The sequence below is a fragment of the Vigna radiata genome, chromosome 2 (assembly GCF_000741045.1).
Source record: "Vigna radiata var. radiata cultivar VC1973A chromosome 2, Vradiata_ver6, whole genome shotgun sequence".
NCBI classification, from domain to species: domain Eukaryota; kingdom Viridiplantae; phylum Streptophyta; class Magnoliopsida; order Fabales; family Fabaceae; genus Vigna; species Vigna radiata.
In genome coordinates, this window is record NC_028352.1 from 3,437,575 (window position 1) to 3,454,767 (window position 17,193).

The 17,193-nt window shown below is 28.8% G+C and overlaps 2 protein-coding genes across 2 annotated transcripts; both read left to right on the forward strand.

The window, feature by feature from the left end:
- Window positions 1–5,656: 5,656 nt before the first annotated feature.
- On the forward strand, window positions 5,657–10,090 carry LOC106775843 (protein TIC 62, chloroplastic). The gene is made up of 14 exons (XM_014663063.2): window positions 5,657–5,975; window positions 6,178–6,295; window positions 6,365–6,437; window positions 6,525–6,576; window positions 6,669–6,845; window positions 7,132–7,213; window positions 7,351–7,423; window positions 7,503–7,613; window positions 8,160–8,312; window positions 8,411–8,544; window positions 8,697–8,885; window positions 9,001–9,195; window positions 9,599–9,681; window positions 9,881–10,090. The coding sequence occupies exons 1-13, from the start codon at window positions 5,735–5,737 to the stop codon at window positions 9,651–9,653; spliced, it is 1,653 nt and encodes a 550-aa protein (XP_014518549.1). The 5' UTR covers window positions 5,657–5,734; the 3' UTR covers window positions 9,654–9,681; window positions 9,881–10,090.
- Window positions 10,091–11,175: 1,085 nt separating this feature from the next.
- On the forward strand, window positions 11,176–13,767 carry LOC106755724 (methyltransferase-like protein 13). Its single transcript, XM_014637934.2, has 7 exons — window positions 11,176–11,340; window positions 11,428–11,524; window positions 11,592–11,730; window positions 12,076–12,158; window positions 12,285–12,419; window positions 12,503–12,607; window positions 13,427–13,767. Exons 1-7 carry the CDS (start codon window positions 11,285–11,287, stop codon window positions 13,556–13,558), a joined length of 747 nt encoding a protein of 248 aa, XP_014493420.1. The 5' UTR covers window positions 11,176–11,284; the 3' UTR covers window positions 13,559–13,767.
- Window positions 13,768–17,193: the final 3,426 nt, after the last annotated feature.

The following is a 17,193-nucleotide window of genomic DNA, read 5'->3' on the forward strand; positions in this document are numbered from 1 at the left end:
ATAAATTTATATAATTTTTTTTTACTTTATTACAAATATATTACCACTTTCATTTTCCATATCAATTCTAAGTATAATTAACATAGAAAGTCTTATCATATTTATAATTCTGTCATCATTTCACTTATTATAGTAGATTAATTATAACCACTATGATAAATTGCCATAAAATCCAATTTTTACACTAATTCTACCTTTATTTCAAATTCAAAAGAAATATATCCATAACCATTCAATTTTCCATGATTAGCCATACATGTTTTCATTTGAACCAGTACATAACATGTTTTCGTATTATCAACTTAAACCAAAATTTCAAATAAACTGAAATTAAGAAAATATAGATTAACAACCCTTACTATTATTATAGTGCTCATAAGGAAATAAACCAAAGATTAATCAAAGTTATAGAAGTTATAACCTACTTTCAAGAAATATAATTTACAAACAAAACATATCACTACGAGCTTATATAAATAAAAATTAATCTAACTAACTACAAATATATATCACCTGTAGATACAACAATCCACACATGCAACTAAAGAGAAAACTAAAGATCATATAAAACAAAAATTTAAAAGCTTATTCTGACAAAAAGTTTAATTAATTCATATTATTCTAAGCCTCGAGGAAAAAAAACAAGTAACAGACTCAAAGTTTTAGAGAAAAATTAGAAAAAAAATGTGAAAAAAGGAAGATAAAAAGGATGATAAAATTTATAAAATAAAATATTAAATAAATAAAATTTAATTTGTATACTAAATAAAATTTATGATTCATAATAAACATAAAAATTGAGTTGTATATTTCTCATTATTAATTGAGTTTTATAATTCAAGAGAAAAATGTCTACATGCCCAACCAAAACAATTCAATGATATATATAGGTGTTCACTTCAACCAAGTATACAATAAGTTTTCACATCATCAATATATACCAAAACTTTAAATAAACAGAAATTTAGTAAATATATTAATACACCTACTTCTTTTTAGTGTTTCCCAAAGAACAAAGCCAAAGTAAGAGAAGTCTTATTCGAAGAAAACATAATTAATTAAACAACACAATACCACTACAAACTTAGATTAGTAAAAATTCATCAATTTAGATTGTTCTAAACTTTGTTAATTAGTACATGATGATTCTCTGTTCGAGATTAAAAAAAAGTACAAGTCTCGAAATTTTAGAGAAAAGTTAAAAACATGGGGAAAGGATAAATTAAAGAAATGATAAGATTTATAAATAAAGTATTTAATAATTAAAATTCTACTTATTATTCATAATAAACATAAACTCTCTTTTCCATTTTATTTACACAGTATTTTTTTATATTTTATAATGTTTAATTTAATGTTTTTTATTTCAATATTATCTTTAATTGGTTTTAAAAATTATTTTATATTTATTTCCCTTCACCACAAAATTCAGTTTCGTATACTCCATTTGTTTTTCAAAATTTGCTACCTTTCTCTCAAATCTAAACTATCTATATATTTTATTTAAAATTTGGATATATCTATATTATATTTTATCGTACTAACATTATCGTACTAACTATTAGCTCAATTTATCAGCTACATATAAAAACAAACAAAAAAAATGGGACAGATTTTTAGTGATTTTTCTAATAATCATAAAATATTATATATATATTTTTCTACTTTTGTTTCTGTTTTTTAAAAGATATCTTTTTATATTTATTATATATTACGAAAATCATATATATAATAAATCTTATATCTTTTTATCAATTTTTTTAAGAAATAACTAATCTGTATTATAATAAATATTTTATATATTTATCATAAAATTTATATTTTAATAAACAATTTAAATAAAATAAATGTCTTAAATAATTAATAAACTTTAAATCTTTTTAAATACAAAAATAAATAATAAACCACCATGTTTTAATTATTGTAATTTTCTAGAATCTTACGTATAGTTGATATGTTATAATATCTTTTAAAAACATATATAAACTGAATATATGATTAACCATATAAAATATTGTATTATTGTTATCGATAAAATGTTATATTTATTTATATTATCTATTTTAATAACATCATTCATAAAGTCTAAAAACCAAATAAATAAACTTAGTATGTTGTGAGAAAATAATACACACTCTTTTGTTATACTCATAAATCTTAAATTGTTTTCCTTAAAACTCTCCACTATATATATATATATATATATATATATATATATATATATATATATATATATATATATATATATATATATATATATATATTCACGGCTACTTCTTGCTTGAAGATGCATTTAATTAAGTTTTTAATATGAATTACAATAAATTCTTCCAAACACGTTTTATAACATGAAAAGAAAAAAAGCAAACAGGTAAGTTCATCAAATTTTTTGAAACAATATAAAGAAATATGGTTATATAAATGTTGGATATTACAATATAGGATAATGTTGCATATGAGACTAATTCATAGTCTAGATAAGGTTGCCACGGCGCAAACAAGGCTGAAACTAATGTCAAAGGAACGGAATGAACTAGAACTTCAACATAGTTTTCATCATTGGTTTTATCCAAGTGTTTCTTCTTTTTAATCTCTACCCAAAGAAAAATATATATATTTTGTACAGTACTAAATAACGAAAAGCTTTTTTCTTTTTGTCTTATAAGACAACCGAAAGCGAGTGAGTGAAATCGAAAGGGGTTCTGTTGGAGTATGTACACGTTCTTAGCAGTAAATAAAATCGAACGTATAAAGCATTTGAAACCTTCTTCTTCTCCTTCTTAAAAATTACGGAAAGGATAAAGATATTTAGACAATATTTTTTGATAACATTTGAATATTATCATACGTATTATTATGTGATTGGTTTATAGTAATTTGATCGTGTCATTTGGACCAATCATACAATAACACGTATGATGATGTTCAACTATTGTCAAAAAAATATTATCTATATATTATTACCTGTACGGAAATAACAGTGATGAATGAAGAGCTTTATCTGCCAGTTGTGCAGTGAAAAGGAAAAGACTTAAAGCAGAGTAAGAAATAATAAAGGGTGTTTTCTGTGGAAAGAGTGGGTGGTCCTATATCTGTGGTGCCCACATCATCTCCAGCAAATATGTGGATAGTCATACAATTGGTGCTTGAGGATTTGGTGTAATGGGAGGCATATTACCTTAGGATATACATTATGAGTTTTATTGTAGGTAGCTGCAAACCTTCATGTTCCTTTCGGTGAAATTAGTATGGCAGATTCATAATTACTCACTTGTACGGAAAACCACTGGGGCCAGTACTGCTTCTTCTGCCTTTCTTTTTCATAAAACACCTAACTTAAGCAATCACATGAATTACTTTATGGTCCCTTGCCGAATATGGTTCAAGAATTATCGACCTGTTAATTATAGTTTACAACTTTAGTAGCTATATTAAAAGCTGGTTATTGAAAATTTGTAGTGGATAGTATGCAAAAACGGGATCTCATATTGGATATCAGATATAGAAAATATTTTTTAATACGTGTTTATTCTCATTTCATACATTATTTTTCATTCTTTTTCTTATAAAAATCATATCAAATAAATGTAGTTGTGTTATCGTACCATTATCCTATTAGATATTGTTTTGATTAATGATGTCTATTAATGCATGCTGATATTAAAAAATAGTACTATTAAAAAAGTTTATATGGCGGGCTTATTTCACCTTCATTCATTCAGTAAGTCAATTTAACCTGGTCCATTTTTAACGAATTAAAAAAATTTGAATCCAGCTCGGTCCACCACGATTTTGGTGAGTTAAACGGGTTGATTCACTTGTTCACTTAATTACATTTTTTTAAATAAAAAAAATTATAATATTTTATAATTCAAATTTAAATAACTTGACTCTAAAATGATGTTAAACTCCAAAAACAATTCAAAAAAAAAAAATACAATTGAAATGTAATAAAAAAACAAATCCAAAAAGTGAATAAATAAGTTTATAATATTAGTAATTTTTGTGTCATTTATCCATTTATAATATTAGAGTCTTGAATGGATAAACTTATAATATTTTGCGCTCTTGAAACATTTTTTTTATTCCCATTTATAATACAATAAAAAAATGTTAAATAATAATATTAAAACATAAAATAAAAAATAATTAAATTAAATTAGTAGGTTGGTGAGCCAACTCATGGGTTCAATCCAGGTGAGCAATATTCTAAGTGAATCGGGTTGAAAATTGACCCGTATAAAAAAAATAATTTTTTTTCAAATTCAACCCGATTCGAACCTATGATGGACCAATTGACCCGTAGATATTAACCTATTTTATCAATACTATACAAAACTTAACAAAATATGGTGTATGTTCTACAAGTAAGTTGATAATTAGACTTATAGGTCAATAAACTCATAAGTTGTGACTCATTCAAGTGAAGCTCATTGTCAACAAAGTAATCTTGTTAAAAGTATTCTAATAATTATTTGACTTTCACTATTCATATTTGACATCAAGGACTTAGAGCTTTAAAAAAAATGTCGACATTTCTTTTTGGTAACAAAAACAAGAAGCTGAAAAAACGAATATTGAATAATGTGGAAGAGTAGTGAAGAAAAGACATTTTTCCATAATAGATTTCATTCTATAAGAACAGTCTTAATATGTGTACAATAACTAGTAATTAATTACAAACTACAACTATTGAAATTGTTGAACACACATGAAAAAACTTTCATAATACTCACTTGAGAATGTAGCTTTTCTAGGACAATATGAAATTATTCAGAATCTAAATATAAGTATAAGCGAAGGCTAAAACCTAAAAGCAATCTGTTATGAATCAAAACATCAAACAACACTCATTTTTACTCATCTAAACTATTCAAGATAAAAACAAATTACTAAACACATAAAAATTCAATTTTATGGTTAATTTTAAATATTTCAAAACACCTGAATTACATATCTAATTTAAAAAAAAAAATGAGATGATATAAGAAATTTAGAACAACCGGATAGGAGTTAGAGAAATAAATAAGAAAGAAATGAAATTAGAAAATAAGTGGGCCTTTGGCCCGTGTGGTACAAGGATATGGCTATTTCTTTCTAACCCCCATATCTTTCACTTGCACTTCCATACGAGTCTGTGAAATACCAAATTGCCCCATATCATGCCCTAACATTATTGTTCTAGATCCCAACACTTCTACTCACAGGTGCATCGACATTTGGGTTACAGAAAATCTATATTTGAAAAAAATGCTTAATATTTTATTTCAAATTATATAATTTAATATCAGAATATATTCTTTATTAATTTTTATTGATATATTTTTTATTCTATATTTATAATTTTTGTATCTTAAACGATACATTTTTTGTATTTTGTATTTTAAATTAAAAAAAATATCAATAAATATAAAAAATTTAAATGTGTCACGTCATATTTTTCGATAGCATGATACCATGCAGAAAAACTCTGTTACTCTTTCTAAGTTATAGGGATCAGGACATAGCCAACTTTTTAGATATCAAGAATCTCTTTCGTTATACATTGATTATGGATGAATGTAAAATTTATGCAGTAGATTCTCTTAAACCTCATAAATTGAGAGTGGAAAAAAGGGTATATGGTGTTGTGGAATCAATGTAATGGATACCAAAGGAGTCACACATGTGGGGCAGAGGCATCATATCCACAGAGAGTAGAGGATGGCATTGGTGGCAGTGAGAGAAGATAGCAATGGATAACATCATCAAAACTAAGCTTCACATTCTCAATCCTCCATATCCTTCTACCTGTCTGTCTATGGAGGCTTTCTCCCTACAGTCCCTCACTCTAACCACCATCCCCTCCTCTTTGTCACAGAGAGGGGCCACTGAGAAATCTTCTGCCCATGTCAATCTTTCCCATTTCACAAGGTACCCTTCTTCCACAACATCCACAAAACACAGAATTCGTTGCACCACAACTCAAGCTTCAGGTGATAAATGTTGCTCCTTCTCTCTGACAGAACATGTTTCTTAATTTGGAATATACATTTTTTTATATGAAAAAGTTACTTATATTTGTTTCAGTTCAATCAATTCATCAACCTGAGGTAAAATATGTAAACATTAATCTGAAAAAAAAAACATGTTTTTTTTTTTTGTGTGAATCTAAACAAGCACCTTGTTGTGTACAAGGTTCAACTAAATCTAGTGTGGGTACTGCTGAGGGGATATCTGAGGAAACAGACTCCAAGGATGACAACTTGGTATTTGTTGCGGGTGCTACTGGTAAAGTTGGTTCACGGACAGTGAGGTACGTTTATTAGTTGTTGTCTGCATTTTCTTTTCAAAATGCTAAGTGATGATAGTCTGTCTCATCCAGGGAGCTGATAAAGCTTGGATTTAGAGTCAGAGCTGGAGTGCGAAGTGCTCAGAGGGCGGGTGCATTAACTAAGGTGGCGTAATAAGTAATTATTTGAAAAATGTTATATGACTAATATCTTTTTAAAATAGATATGCATTAAAGATACATGTATATGCAGAGTGTTCAGGAATTGAAGCTTGATGGTTCAAGTGCAACTGGAGGGGGACAAGGTAAGGCAAGAAAGTTTTGAAATCAAAATGTCTTGGTTCCTACAACAAAATGCTGGTGTATTGAATAACATTGTTTTTGGGTTTTAGCCCAGCTGTAGAGAAGCTTGAAATTGTAGAATGTGATTTGGAGAAACCGGATACGATTGGATTGGCTTTAAGCAATGCATCAACAGTGATATGTACCATTGGTGCCAGTGAGAAGGAAGTTTTTGACATCACTGGACCCTTTCGGATAGATTATCAGGCCACCAAAAATCTAATTGATGCTGGTAACAGAGAACTTTCACTATCTTACGTTTAAGTGCTATGTGCATTCTGTGTGTTTTGGTCTTGATTTGTCTTAACATTGTTTGCTGCTCCAATTCTTTTAAGCCTTAATCTTGATTGAAACACTAAAACAAACCCAGTTACTGAAATCAGCCTGGCCTAATCAGTCAGTGATTATTATTTGTTATTTGTTATTTTTTATGTATTTTTATCTTGAACAGTAATTAATTCATATTGTACTAAAAGTTGAAAACACAAATGCAAATGTTTGTTCTCTGTACCTTGCAGCAACTGTTGCCAAAGTAAATCACTTCATATTGGTTACTTCACTGGGAACGAACAAAATTGGCTTCCCTGCTGCTATCCTCAAGTGAGTATGAAAGCTTTCTTATGTACTTGCTGTGTCCAAAAATTTCCATATTTGTAGTTTGTAGTCAAGCAGTATTTATTGTTCACATATTGAGATCATAGCAAAGTTCAACTGATTGCCTAATTCTGCTTCTGAAGTTTGTTTTGGGGAGTCCTTGTTTGGAAAAGGAAGGCAGAAGAAGCACTGGTGGCCAGTGGACTTCCATACACAGTGAGTTATTAGGAATCTCTCTTACTAATTTCACCCAAGTGCATGGTTCTATTTGAAAAATTATTTTGTCACTCTTCAGATAGTGAGACCTGGAGGTATGGAGCGGCCTACAGATGCTTTCAAGGAAACTCATAATATAACCCTGTCAACCGAAGATACTTTATTTGGGGGTCTGGTGTCAAACCTTCAGGTACTTATCATGTGAAATGTTTTCTTGAATATAGCTATAAATTATGATGTGATATATGGAACATGTTAACTCTGATGTTCAAACTTAAAGTATTCAAGTACTTCATTTTTTTAAGCATCGTAATTTAAGAAAAATGCTTTTGTGTGTGATGGAATGTGAGTACAAGCAGCTCTCAGTTTTTTTACCTGAAAATTGATACAAAAAACAGTTCACTGCTAAATATTATTCTTGTTCTTCTTTCCTTTTGGCACTCTTTTAGTTTAGTTGCTACCTACTGTGCTGCCATAGGAGTATATCTGATTATGAATACGTATCTACTGAGATCAATACAATCATTTTTTATTAGTCCATGCTTGTTTGATTCTTGTCTGCACATACAGAACAATATGTATTATATTTGCTGCCCCGTGTAGCTTGTATATTCGGAAAGTAATGTAAATATGTTGGTAGTAGTTGTTGCCTCTTATGAATATATCAGTACGTGCTGTTGATTAAATTGGTAAGTTCTAGCCAAGTGCAAAATTAACTTGCTCTGATTCATTGCAGATTGCTGAACTCTTGGCAGTCATAGCCAAGAATCGTGATCTATCATATTGTAAAATAGTGGAGGCAATTGCAGAGACAACTGCACCGCTGACTCCCATGGAGGAACTTCTTGCAAAGATACCTTCTCAACGTCCTTACATTTCTTCACCCAAGGTACTTCCTCCATTGAGGGTGCTATTTTATATAAGCCATTTTCTACCTTGCTATTGCTAACAAGTGATATTAGTTAATTGATTATTCGGATGGTTCAGAAACCAGACATTCCAGCGCCCAGTATTCCAGATCCCCCTGCCAATGTTGTGACAGTGGAACCTAGTATTGCCACTGAGCAAGAAGCTTCACAACCTAAACCAGTGGCAAAACAGCCACTTTCTCCCTATACTGCGTAAGCCAAATTGCAAATATTGCCTAAACAACATTAAAATGTTATGCAGTGAAATATGTTACTCTTCCTGATTAGGTAATAAGGATTAGGACACAACCAACTTTTCATTGTGGTCTGTACATGCATAAACTAATCTGATGCTTATCTATTAGTTATGATGATTTAAAGCCACCAACATCTCCTACACCATCTCAGCCCGGTAGTGAGAAACAAGCAAAGATCAGTGAGACAGTGGAAAAACCAAGTGTTTCGGATACTCCAAGTAGTGTGCCAGGAGTAGATGGCATCACTCAGGCAACATCTTCACCCAAAGTGGAGAAGCCTCTTTCTCCTTATGCAGCGTAAGTTGCCTTCTAACCTTATATAGTTTGGTTTTCAACTTATGTCAATTATGTCACTGCCCTTAGTGTAATTTTCTTGTTATGTTTGTTCCCTGATGCCATGTTATGCCTGCAGATATCCTGACTTAAAACCTCCCACTTCACCATCTCCTAATGCACCAGTTGTATCAGTTTCCACATCTGCTGCTGATGGTGTGCCACAGATAGACACAATATCAAGTAATGGAACACCACAACTTTCAACACCAGATGAACCAAAGGAAGAACATCTCCCCGAACCCAAGTCAAGACCACTGTCACCTTATACGATGTGAGCTTCTTCCTAGTTGCCTTCAAATATATTTGTTTCTTTTTCAATGACTCTTTATTCCTTATGTAAGGCATGCTGAATAATTACACTTGAGAAAAATAATATATGGTGTGAGAGGACATGGTTGCCAACTAATGACTAACTCATTGGCTTGTATAATGAATGGACTTAGGTAAGAACGTGTAAGTGATTATATGCATAGATCAAATACATCAAGGCTTTTGGTTAAAATGTGTCAAGTTCACTATTACATCTTAGAATTCTTCAATGCAAGAACTCAATTTGATTATCTCTGATCATGCTTAGGTGGCTGTCCTTAATTTTTAACATATTGCTAGTTTAATGCATATTTGTCTTATGTTTCTTGGAGGTAGTGTTGACATTCATTGAAATGAACATCCAGGTATGAGGACTTGAAGCCTCCTGCATCACCATCACCTTCCTTCAGAAATTCCTAGGAATTGCCTTTCTGTTCAATCAGACAAGGTTAGAAATGCAAATTGTTTATACTATACTATGGTTTATGCTTTATTTTTATCAGTTCAAATTCTCTGCTGAGTTTTTGGTGTTGTTCCTCATTTTGATGTTTTAAAATATATTAAAAACTTTTCAATTCACCAAAACTCATTAGAGAATGCAAATTCTGTTTTTACTCTTGAAGTCACTGTATACATAATTTTGATAGAACTGTTGAAAGAGACTATGCGGCAACAACTGATGGATGGTGACTCAAATATGAAGAGAATCATTTCTGCTAATTGAAATTTTCAGCAGTGTCATCTATTTCTTTATGACCTTTTTGGCAAAACTCAACAAACACTATTGCTCCTTTTTGTAATTTATTCTCCCTGTGTTGCAATCTAAACAAGGAAAAAGTATCACTTTTCATGTTCAATTTTTTACAATTTCTTTTTATTATTTTCCTGTTCAATTTTATTTACGGGTACTTAATCGTGTTTTATGCCAAAATAAATGAGGTTTAGGTAAATATTTCTGCTTTATGTTAACATTTAATTAATTTCATCAATTTTATAAGAAAAAACATAAATGGAAAATAAGGAGAACACAGGTGAAGAAAGAAAAACAAAAAAAAAAAAGCTAATATTTTTAATTCCTCAATTGTCTTATCTTATTTTCATAGTTTCTTAATTTTAATTTAATGCTATAATAATATGATTAAGTGTTATCAAATTAAAATATGTTTTACCAATAATTTAAATCTTTTAGCAACGTAAGATACAATACGATGGTGATAGTCAAACTAAAAATTTGTCTAAAAGAAAAAAAGTATAACCTTTTTCAACTTTCAACTATTCAAAATTCTATTTTATATCCAACCCAAAATAATCTTGCTTTAAACCATTAATGGATAGTTTAGAAACTAAAACATGCCAAACATATATTTAAAGATTACGATGAAATTATTTAAAATTTGTGGTACTAAATATATGTTTCATCTTTTAATATATTTACACAGGCACAAATAATGTCATTATTGAGCACAAATAAATAAAAAATAAACACCTGACATTAAATTTATTTTGACCTTTTTATCATAAGAGAATCTTTTCACAGATTTATGAATTAGAGTTAAATATATTTTTAATTTTTAAATTATAATATAATTTTAGTTTTTTTTTTCTAAAATTTGAAAATACATGGATGAAATCATCCTCGTCCAATAACATCAACTTATTTTTGACTTTATGTTGAATTATGCTCTGTACACTTGTCAATCTCTCTTAACAAAATTAGACAAAAATTAAAATTGTTTAAAGATTAAAAATATATTTATTTTTTATATAATTTAGTAATTCGATTATAAATAAAAAAAAAAAAGCTCAAATCCATTAATTTACAGAAAGGTGTCAATGCAGTTTTTATTAGAGTTTCCAATTAAGTCAAGTAGTTTACATATTTTGCTAATCATCATTTTCTACATTCGAAATTAGGAAGATTAAAATTAATTACTTAATTAATTAAGTGATAAGCCTGCATCAACGGATACTAATAAAATTCAATTTACCGTGTTCCGACGGAATAGAGGGGTTTGGTGTTAGGGTTTTGGATTGAAGTTTGAAGAGGAACAATGGAAGATACGCCAACACCTTCAACTGCATTGGCCTACCTTAATCCTTCCTACTGGTAAACCCTATTCGTTGATCAAATCTTCTCAACAATTTAGGTGAATTTCTCAAAAAGTTATTTTAATGTTTGTTTTGTTGGTGTCAGGGATGAGAGATTCTCGAAGGAGGAAGAATATGAGTGGTTCAAGGATTACTCCCATTTTCGCCACTTGATTCAACCCCATCTCACGCCCCATTCCGCTGTAGGCTTCGTTCACGCATTAGGTTACGGTTTCTGGTGGAACGTGGCTAACGCGAACGTATTTGCAGGTCCTGGAGCTTGGATGTGGAAACTCACAAATGTGTGAACAATTGCATAAGGATGGCACGACCAACATAACTTGCATTGATCTTTCACACGTTGCGGTTCAAAACATGCAAAAGAGGTTACTCTCCCGGGGATTCAAAGGTCAGCTTCTGCATTTGAATTAAGGTCCTGTTAGGATAAATTCCATAGGAAAAAAAATATAATAATTGAAATAAGCTTCTCCCTTATAATTAGTTTCTTAATAAATAAATAATAAAAAAAACTGATTTTAATTTGTGCATTCATAAGGGAATTTGAAATTCGGCGAGAAAGTAATTTTATTTTTTGACGAGAAAATCTTGTCTTTGGAGCTTAATTATTTTTTACACACATGTGAGCGATTGATTATGAATATTAGCTTTATTACGTGATTATGTGTTTCTGGTTGTTATGTGATTTACATGTTTTTGTAGTTATTATTTTACGTGTTTTCATTTTTGTGGTTAGACATAAAAGTGCTGCAAGCTGATATGCTAGAGCTACCTTTTGGGGATGAGTGTTTTGATTTGGTTATTGAGAAAGGAACTATGGTAAATTGATTGATTTTGCTTTCGTTTATGATGGGATTTTGGCTTGATGTCTTAAACTAATGATTGTGGTTCCCGTACGATGATTGTTTGAAGTTTATGGGATACATGTGATTCTTGGTTTTGAAGGATGTATTGTTCGTGGACAGTGGTGACCCATGGAATCCAAAGCCTGAAACTTTATCCAAGGTCATGGCCACTTTGAAAGGTGTTCACAGGGTTTTGAAAGCTGGTGGCACATTTATTTCAGTAACTTTTGGCCAGGTTTCAAAAAGGAACTGTTTGGTGTGTCTCCTTTAATTGGTGTTGCTGTTATTGAGTCTAATATATTTAAATTTTCTTGGCAGCCACATTTCAGGCGCCCTATATTTAACGCACCAGATTTCACCTGGTCTGTTGAGTGGACTACTTTTGGTGAAACTTTTCACTATTTTGTCTACGTTCTTAAGAAGGTTGGTCCTATAACCTTGTTTTTCTTATGCTGATAAAAACATTTTTTTTTCCTTATTATTTTAAGGTATTGCTACCAAGACTTGAACATACGAGTTTCCTACCAAAATTCCCCATTCCATTGACTACCTTTTATAGTGAATACTCATTCTGGTCCTTCAAATTTAAACTTGACTTAACGATACCAGATTGGTTCTTCACTGATGATGAAAATCATTTGAATTTGTACTCCAATAACCAATTTGAGGGCTAAAAATGCCACATCAAAGAACTAATTTAATGCCATGCATATCTTTCAAGGACAAAGTTGTTGAGTTTCTAAATACAGGACTACTGTGATGTTGCATATTCCATTGAAAAATCTAACATACTCCTACTTTTTTACAATTAAAAACTGCTACATTGTGCAATATAGATAATTAGTCTATTCACATGAGGAAGCATAGATTTCATCACGAGTAGTGTCAGTGCATCTTTTCTCAGGTGAGGGAGGGTTTTTATATAGTGTGCTATATGTGCGGGGGATTCAGTTTTGGATCTCCATCCTTGATGGAGCACTAGGTGACATCTGGCAGTGTGTTGGGATAGCAAACAAGAATAAATTCCACCACACAAAATTATGGCGATGCCTTGAAAAGGAAGAAGTGACTATTTGTTGTTTTGTCCTCTCCGTGAAAAAAATAATTAATTCAAACGAACAATGAGTTGTTTCTTGAATGTAGTTCTGGTTATATATGATTTATAGTAGGATTGTTCAGAAAAGGTTGATGACGATTATGACTGCGTTTTTGTTTTAATTGTTTTGATGAAACATTTTTCAGGGACAGAGATCGTCATATGATGATGTGCCACCTACAAAGGGGTTTGAAGCACCGTCTATTAATCTACTTCATGAAGAATTAGAGGGTGAAGATTTTGCTTTCCGAATCAATGTTGAAGAGTTGAACTGTTAGTTTGTATTGCATTAAGTTTTTGTCACCAATTTCAATTTATTTTTCTTAGAGCAAATTTAATTTCCTTGCTTCAAAGGATGGTGCAATTTTCATAACAGTGGATTAAACAATGTAATGAGGCTCCAAAATTGTAATTCTACTTTGTTGTAAAGTCAATGAAAGCAACTCAAGTTGCCAAGGCTGGCATGCTTTAGGCTAATTACCTTAAATTGTGTTCTGGATAAGAAATTTTGAAATTTTAAGGATTTTGAAATGTTGTAAGTTTAAATCGCTTTGATTGAAGTTTAGAAGTTTAGGGTTTAAGTTTTTATTTAAGTTGTTTATATCTTTAAATCTTTGTTTGGGATACATTAATTCAAACTTCTTACATATTTATTTTTTAATTTGTATAGATAATTTAATTTCAATAGTGTTAAATATAAATACGTATTTAGAAAATAAAAATTTAATATCGAACTTTAGTTAAATTAAAATATTTAATATAAGAGAAGGTAGCCAAATATGAGAAAGGGAGGAGGATCAATAATTCTAAATATGCTTGCTTAATTTAATTTGCTTTTGTTTACTGATTAATTTTATATTTAATTAGTGTTTTGATCCTAATATTTATAAGGTTTATTTGATAAAATTTTGTTTTTAATATGATCTTCATTTTGAATTCAATGTAATTTCTTTTTGTCATGATATTTTTTTTCTGTTTTTTTCTTTATCCTGTACCTTCTTTCTACCACTCTTTTTTTCCTTTCTTCCTATTTTTTTATCATCACCCATTTTCTTTAGGCATTTTACTCTTCAGACTTTGACACTGCCTAACTGTTTTTATTTGTATTCCTTCACTTTTTTTTTTTCAAACTCCCTTCTATTTTTCTCCTATATTTTTTTTTTGGATTCTTCTCACTTTTCAATGAAAAAAATAAAACGTACATTTTGTGGTCAACTCAGAACAAGTGGAATTCTTTCAAAATTAAAACTTTTGTACCATCCCAATTTCATAATATTCGACTACCATAGAATAAGTCACACTTCTAATAATACATATAAGCTACTGTTATATTTATTCATATATAGCTTATAATACAAAAATATATATAAGGTCTAGTAGTGTCTAACAACATACGCAATAACTAAATTTGTTTGTTCAGCAAGAAAATTAGAGACTTAAATTCTTTCAAAAGTTGTTCAATAAGTATATTCTCATCTAACAACTGTCAAATCAATGTGAACTCTCTCGTTTTAGTCCCATCCAACGAGATTTTGTTTATCCAACGATCACCAAATCAATAGTTTTCTTACTTTAATTTCATCCAACGAGTATATGCTCACTTAGTGAGTCTATATAATTTTACAAATTTATGTCATTCAAACCTTACAAAACAATCTGACATTAACCCTAGATGTCCAGAATAACCAACCATAAGATTAAACACGAATAAATGACTCAATTGACCTTAGATGCAATCTTAATCATAGTATGCAAACATTTCAACATTCAATTACTAAAGCGATTCAAAGCCCTAACTCAACTCAACATGTTATATTTTATTTGCACGAACACCAATGTCAGCATTGTATCCCATTTCAAACAACTTATACATGCAACTCAAATTCTCGAAAACTTAAAAACAAAGTAATTTTAGTTTCTCTTACCTAATAAACAACCAAAAGACTCTAGAGAACCTAAAATCGCTCCTTCAAAAAAGACTATCTACACCTACAAACCACAGATTTATTATCAAGATATGTCATTAGAACCACTCTTCAATAGAAAACCTACTAGAAAAATTAAATGACGTAAAAAATCGTTCACATATATTGGAAAAATATGAAATTAGAGAAAATAATATAAACTAACTTACTCTTTTTTGCAAGAACAATTTAGACAAACTTAAAAACCTTGACGTAATGATTACTTTAACATTAACTCAGAAAGTAAAAAATTTAGAGAAAAATAAGAGTTTTAAAAAAAATCAATTTACAGAAAAATAATGTACTAAATAATAAAATTCGTTTTATAAAATTTCTATTTATATTTAAAAATTTTAATATTAAAGTATTTGAGTATCTACGTTACTAATTCTGAAAGGTAAATTTTTTAAATCTTATAACTTTTGTCTATGAGTTGCTAGTACAAAATTAAAAAAAAAAAAATATTGAATAAAACGATGAGACGGTAGCTATTAAACTATATATTAATACCAATTTAATTGAATTCTTTTAATTAAAAAATTAAATTTTGAAGGAAAAAAGAGAGTGAAGAACATATCAAATAAACTCACAAATATTAAAATAAAAAAAGAAAATACTAAACAGTTCTTTCAATTATCTCAACTCACTCGTTCTTTTCCTTTTGTAGATGTATATTTAAGTTTTTTTTTTCTTTCCATCTTTAATTTAAATATATATTTTTTGTAAACTGAGAGAGTTTTTGAAAATATTTTAAATTAGTGAAAGCAATGTTTTACAACTTTATAAACTGTTGAATATAGATCTAAAATATATTTATACAGTTAAATATGTTTATTTGTTATAAATTTTAATTATAAAATAATTTTAATATATTAAAAAATATCTATTTATAGTAAACTTTAAATGTATAAATATAAACATTTATTACTGATACTAAAATACCATGATTTATTTATTCAAACAAAACGCACACAATACGTTTATCTTTTGAGTTATTTCTATTTTTGGTTAAATTACTTATTTTTTATATATATTTATATAATATAATATCTTTAATTTAGTCTCTATATTGTTAAAAATTTCAATTAAACTCCTCAAGATTTAAATTTATTTCAATTTATTCTCATCCATCAATTGATATAAATAACGTGATAATATAATTTAGTTGAAAAGAAACCAAATTGATGCTAATTTAAAAATTGAGAAACTTATTTGGAATTTTTAATAATATAAAAAATAATTGAATAAATTATACAAATATAATCCTAAACAAGTAATTGCCTAAACAAACTCGGAAAGTACAACTTTACCTTATTTTAATTGTTTATTAAAAACATAACAAATCACATTAATTAAGATGTGAAGATAATTTAAAATATAATATTATTATATAAAAAGTTATATATTTGAGAAATTTGAGTTATATGTCATCTATTCAAATTTTAAAATATTTAAATTCACAATTTAAAATTCAAAATATACATGTATTATAGGCTTTCACACGAGTAGAAACAATAGATTTGGAAAATAGTAAATATAATTAGCAGCAAAATATATATTCTCTAGTCCTTAAATATTATACATGCAACTTATTTGTAGTTTTGAAGTAAATTTTGTTCATAAGTTAATTTTTTTAAAAGAATAAATAAAACTCAGTTTGCTTCTAATTTTTTAAAATAAATTCATAAAACTGTGTTTTTGTTGTTAATATTTCTATTAATAGACATTTAAAACTAGTTCCCTGTTATATTTTATTTGATATGATTCATTTAGACCCCAACAGATATTATGTTCAAACAAATATTTCATTTAGCTCCATATTTATATAATTTATTTAACCGATTTTTGTATTTATGTAATTTATTCAATTCTATCTTTGTATCACTAAAAGCTCGATTAAATTTTGTAATTTTAAAATTGCCACCAATATTTTCTTTTTAGTTTGATAA

What these genes read in the sequence shown, in the direction of transcription:
- LOC106775843 (XM_014663063.2), top strand. Translation starts at nt 5,735, where the DNA reads ATGGATAACATCATCAAAACTAAGCTTCACATTCTCAATCCTCCATAT. An exon ending in GGGCGGGTGCATTAACTAAG is followed by an intron (nt 6,438 to 6,524) that starts GTGGCGTAATAA and finishes ATGTATATGCAG; the next exon opens with AGTGTTCAGGAATTGAAGCT. An exon ending in CAAAAATCTAATTGATGCTG is followed by an intron (nt 6,846 to 7,131) that starts GTAACAGAGAAC and finishes TGTACCTTGCAG; the next exon opens with CAACTGTTGCCAAAGTAAAT.
- LOC106755724 (XM_014637934.2), top strand. Translation starts at nt 11,285, where the DNA reads ATGGAAGATACGCCAACACCTTCAACTGCATTGGCCTACCTTAATCCT. An exon ending in ATCTCACGCCCCATTCCGCT is followed by an intron (nt 11,525 to 11,591) that starts GTAGGCTTCGTT and finishes ACGTATTTGCAG; the next exon opens with GTCCTGGAGCTTGGATGTGG. An exon ending in TTATTGAGAAAGGAACTATG is followed by an intron (nt 12,159 to 12,284) that starts GTAAATTGATTG and finishes TTGGTTTTGAAG; the next exon opens with GATGTATTGTTCGTGGACAG.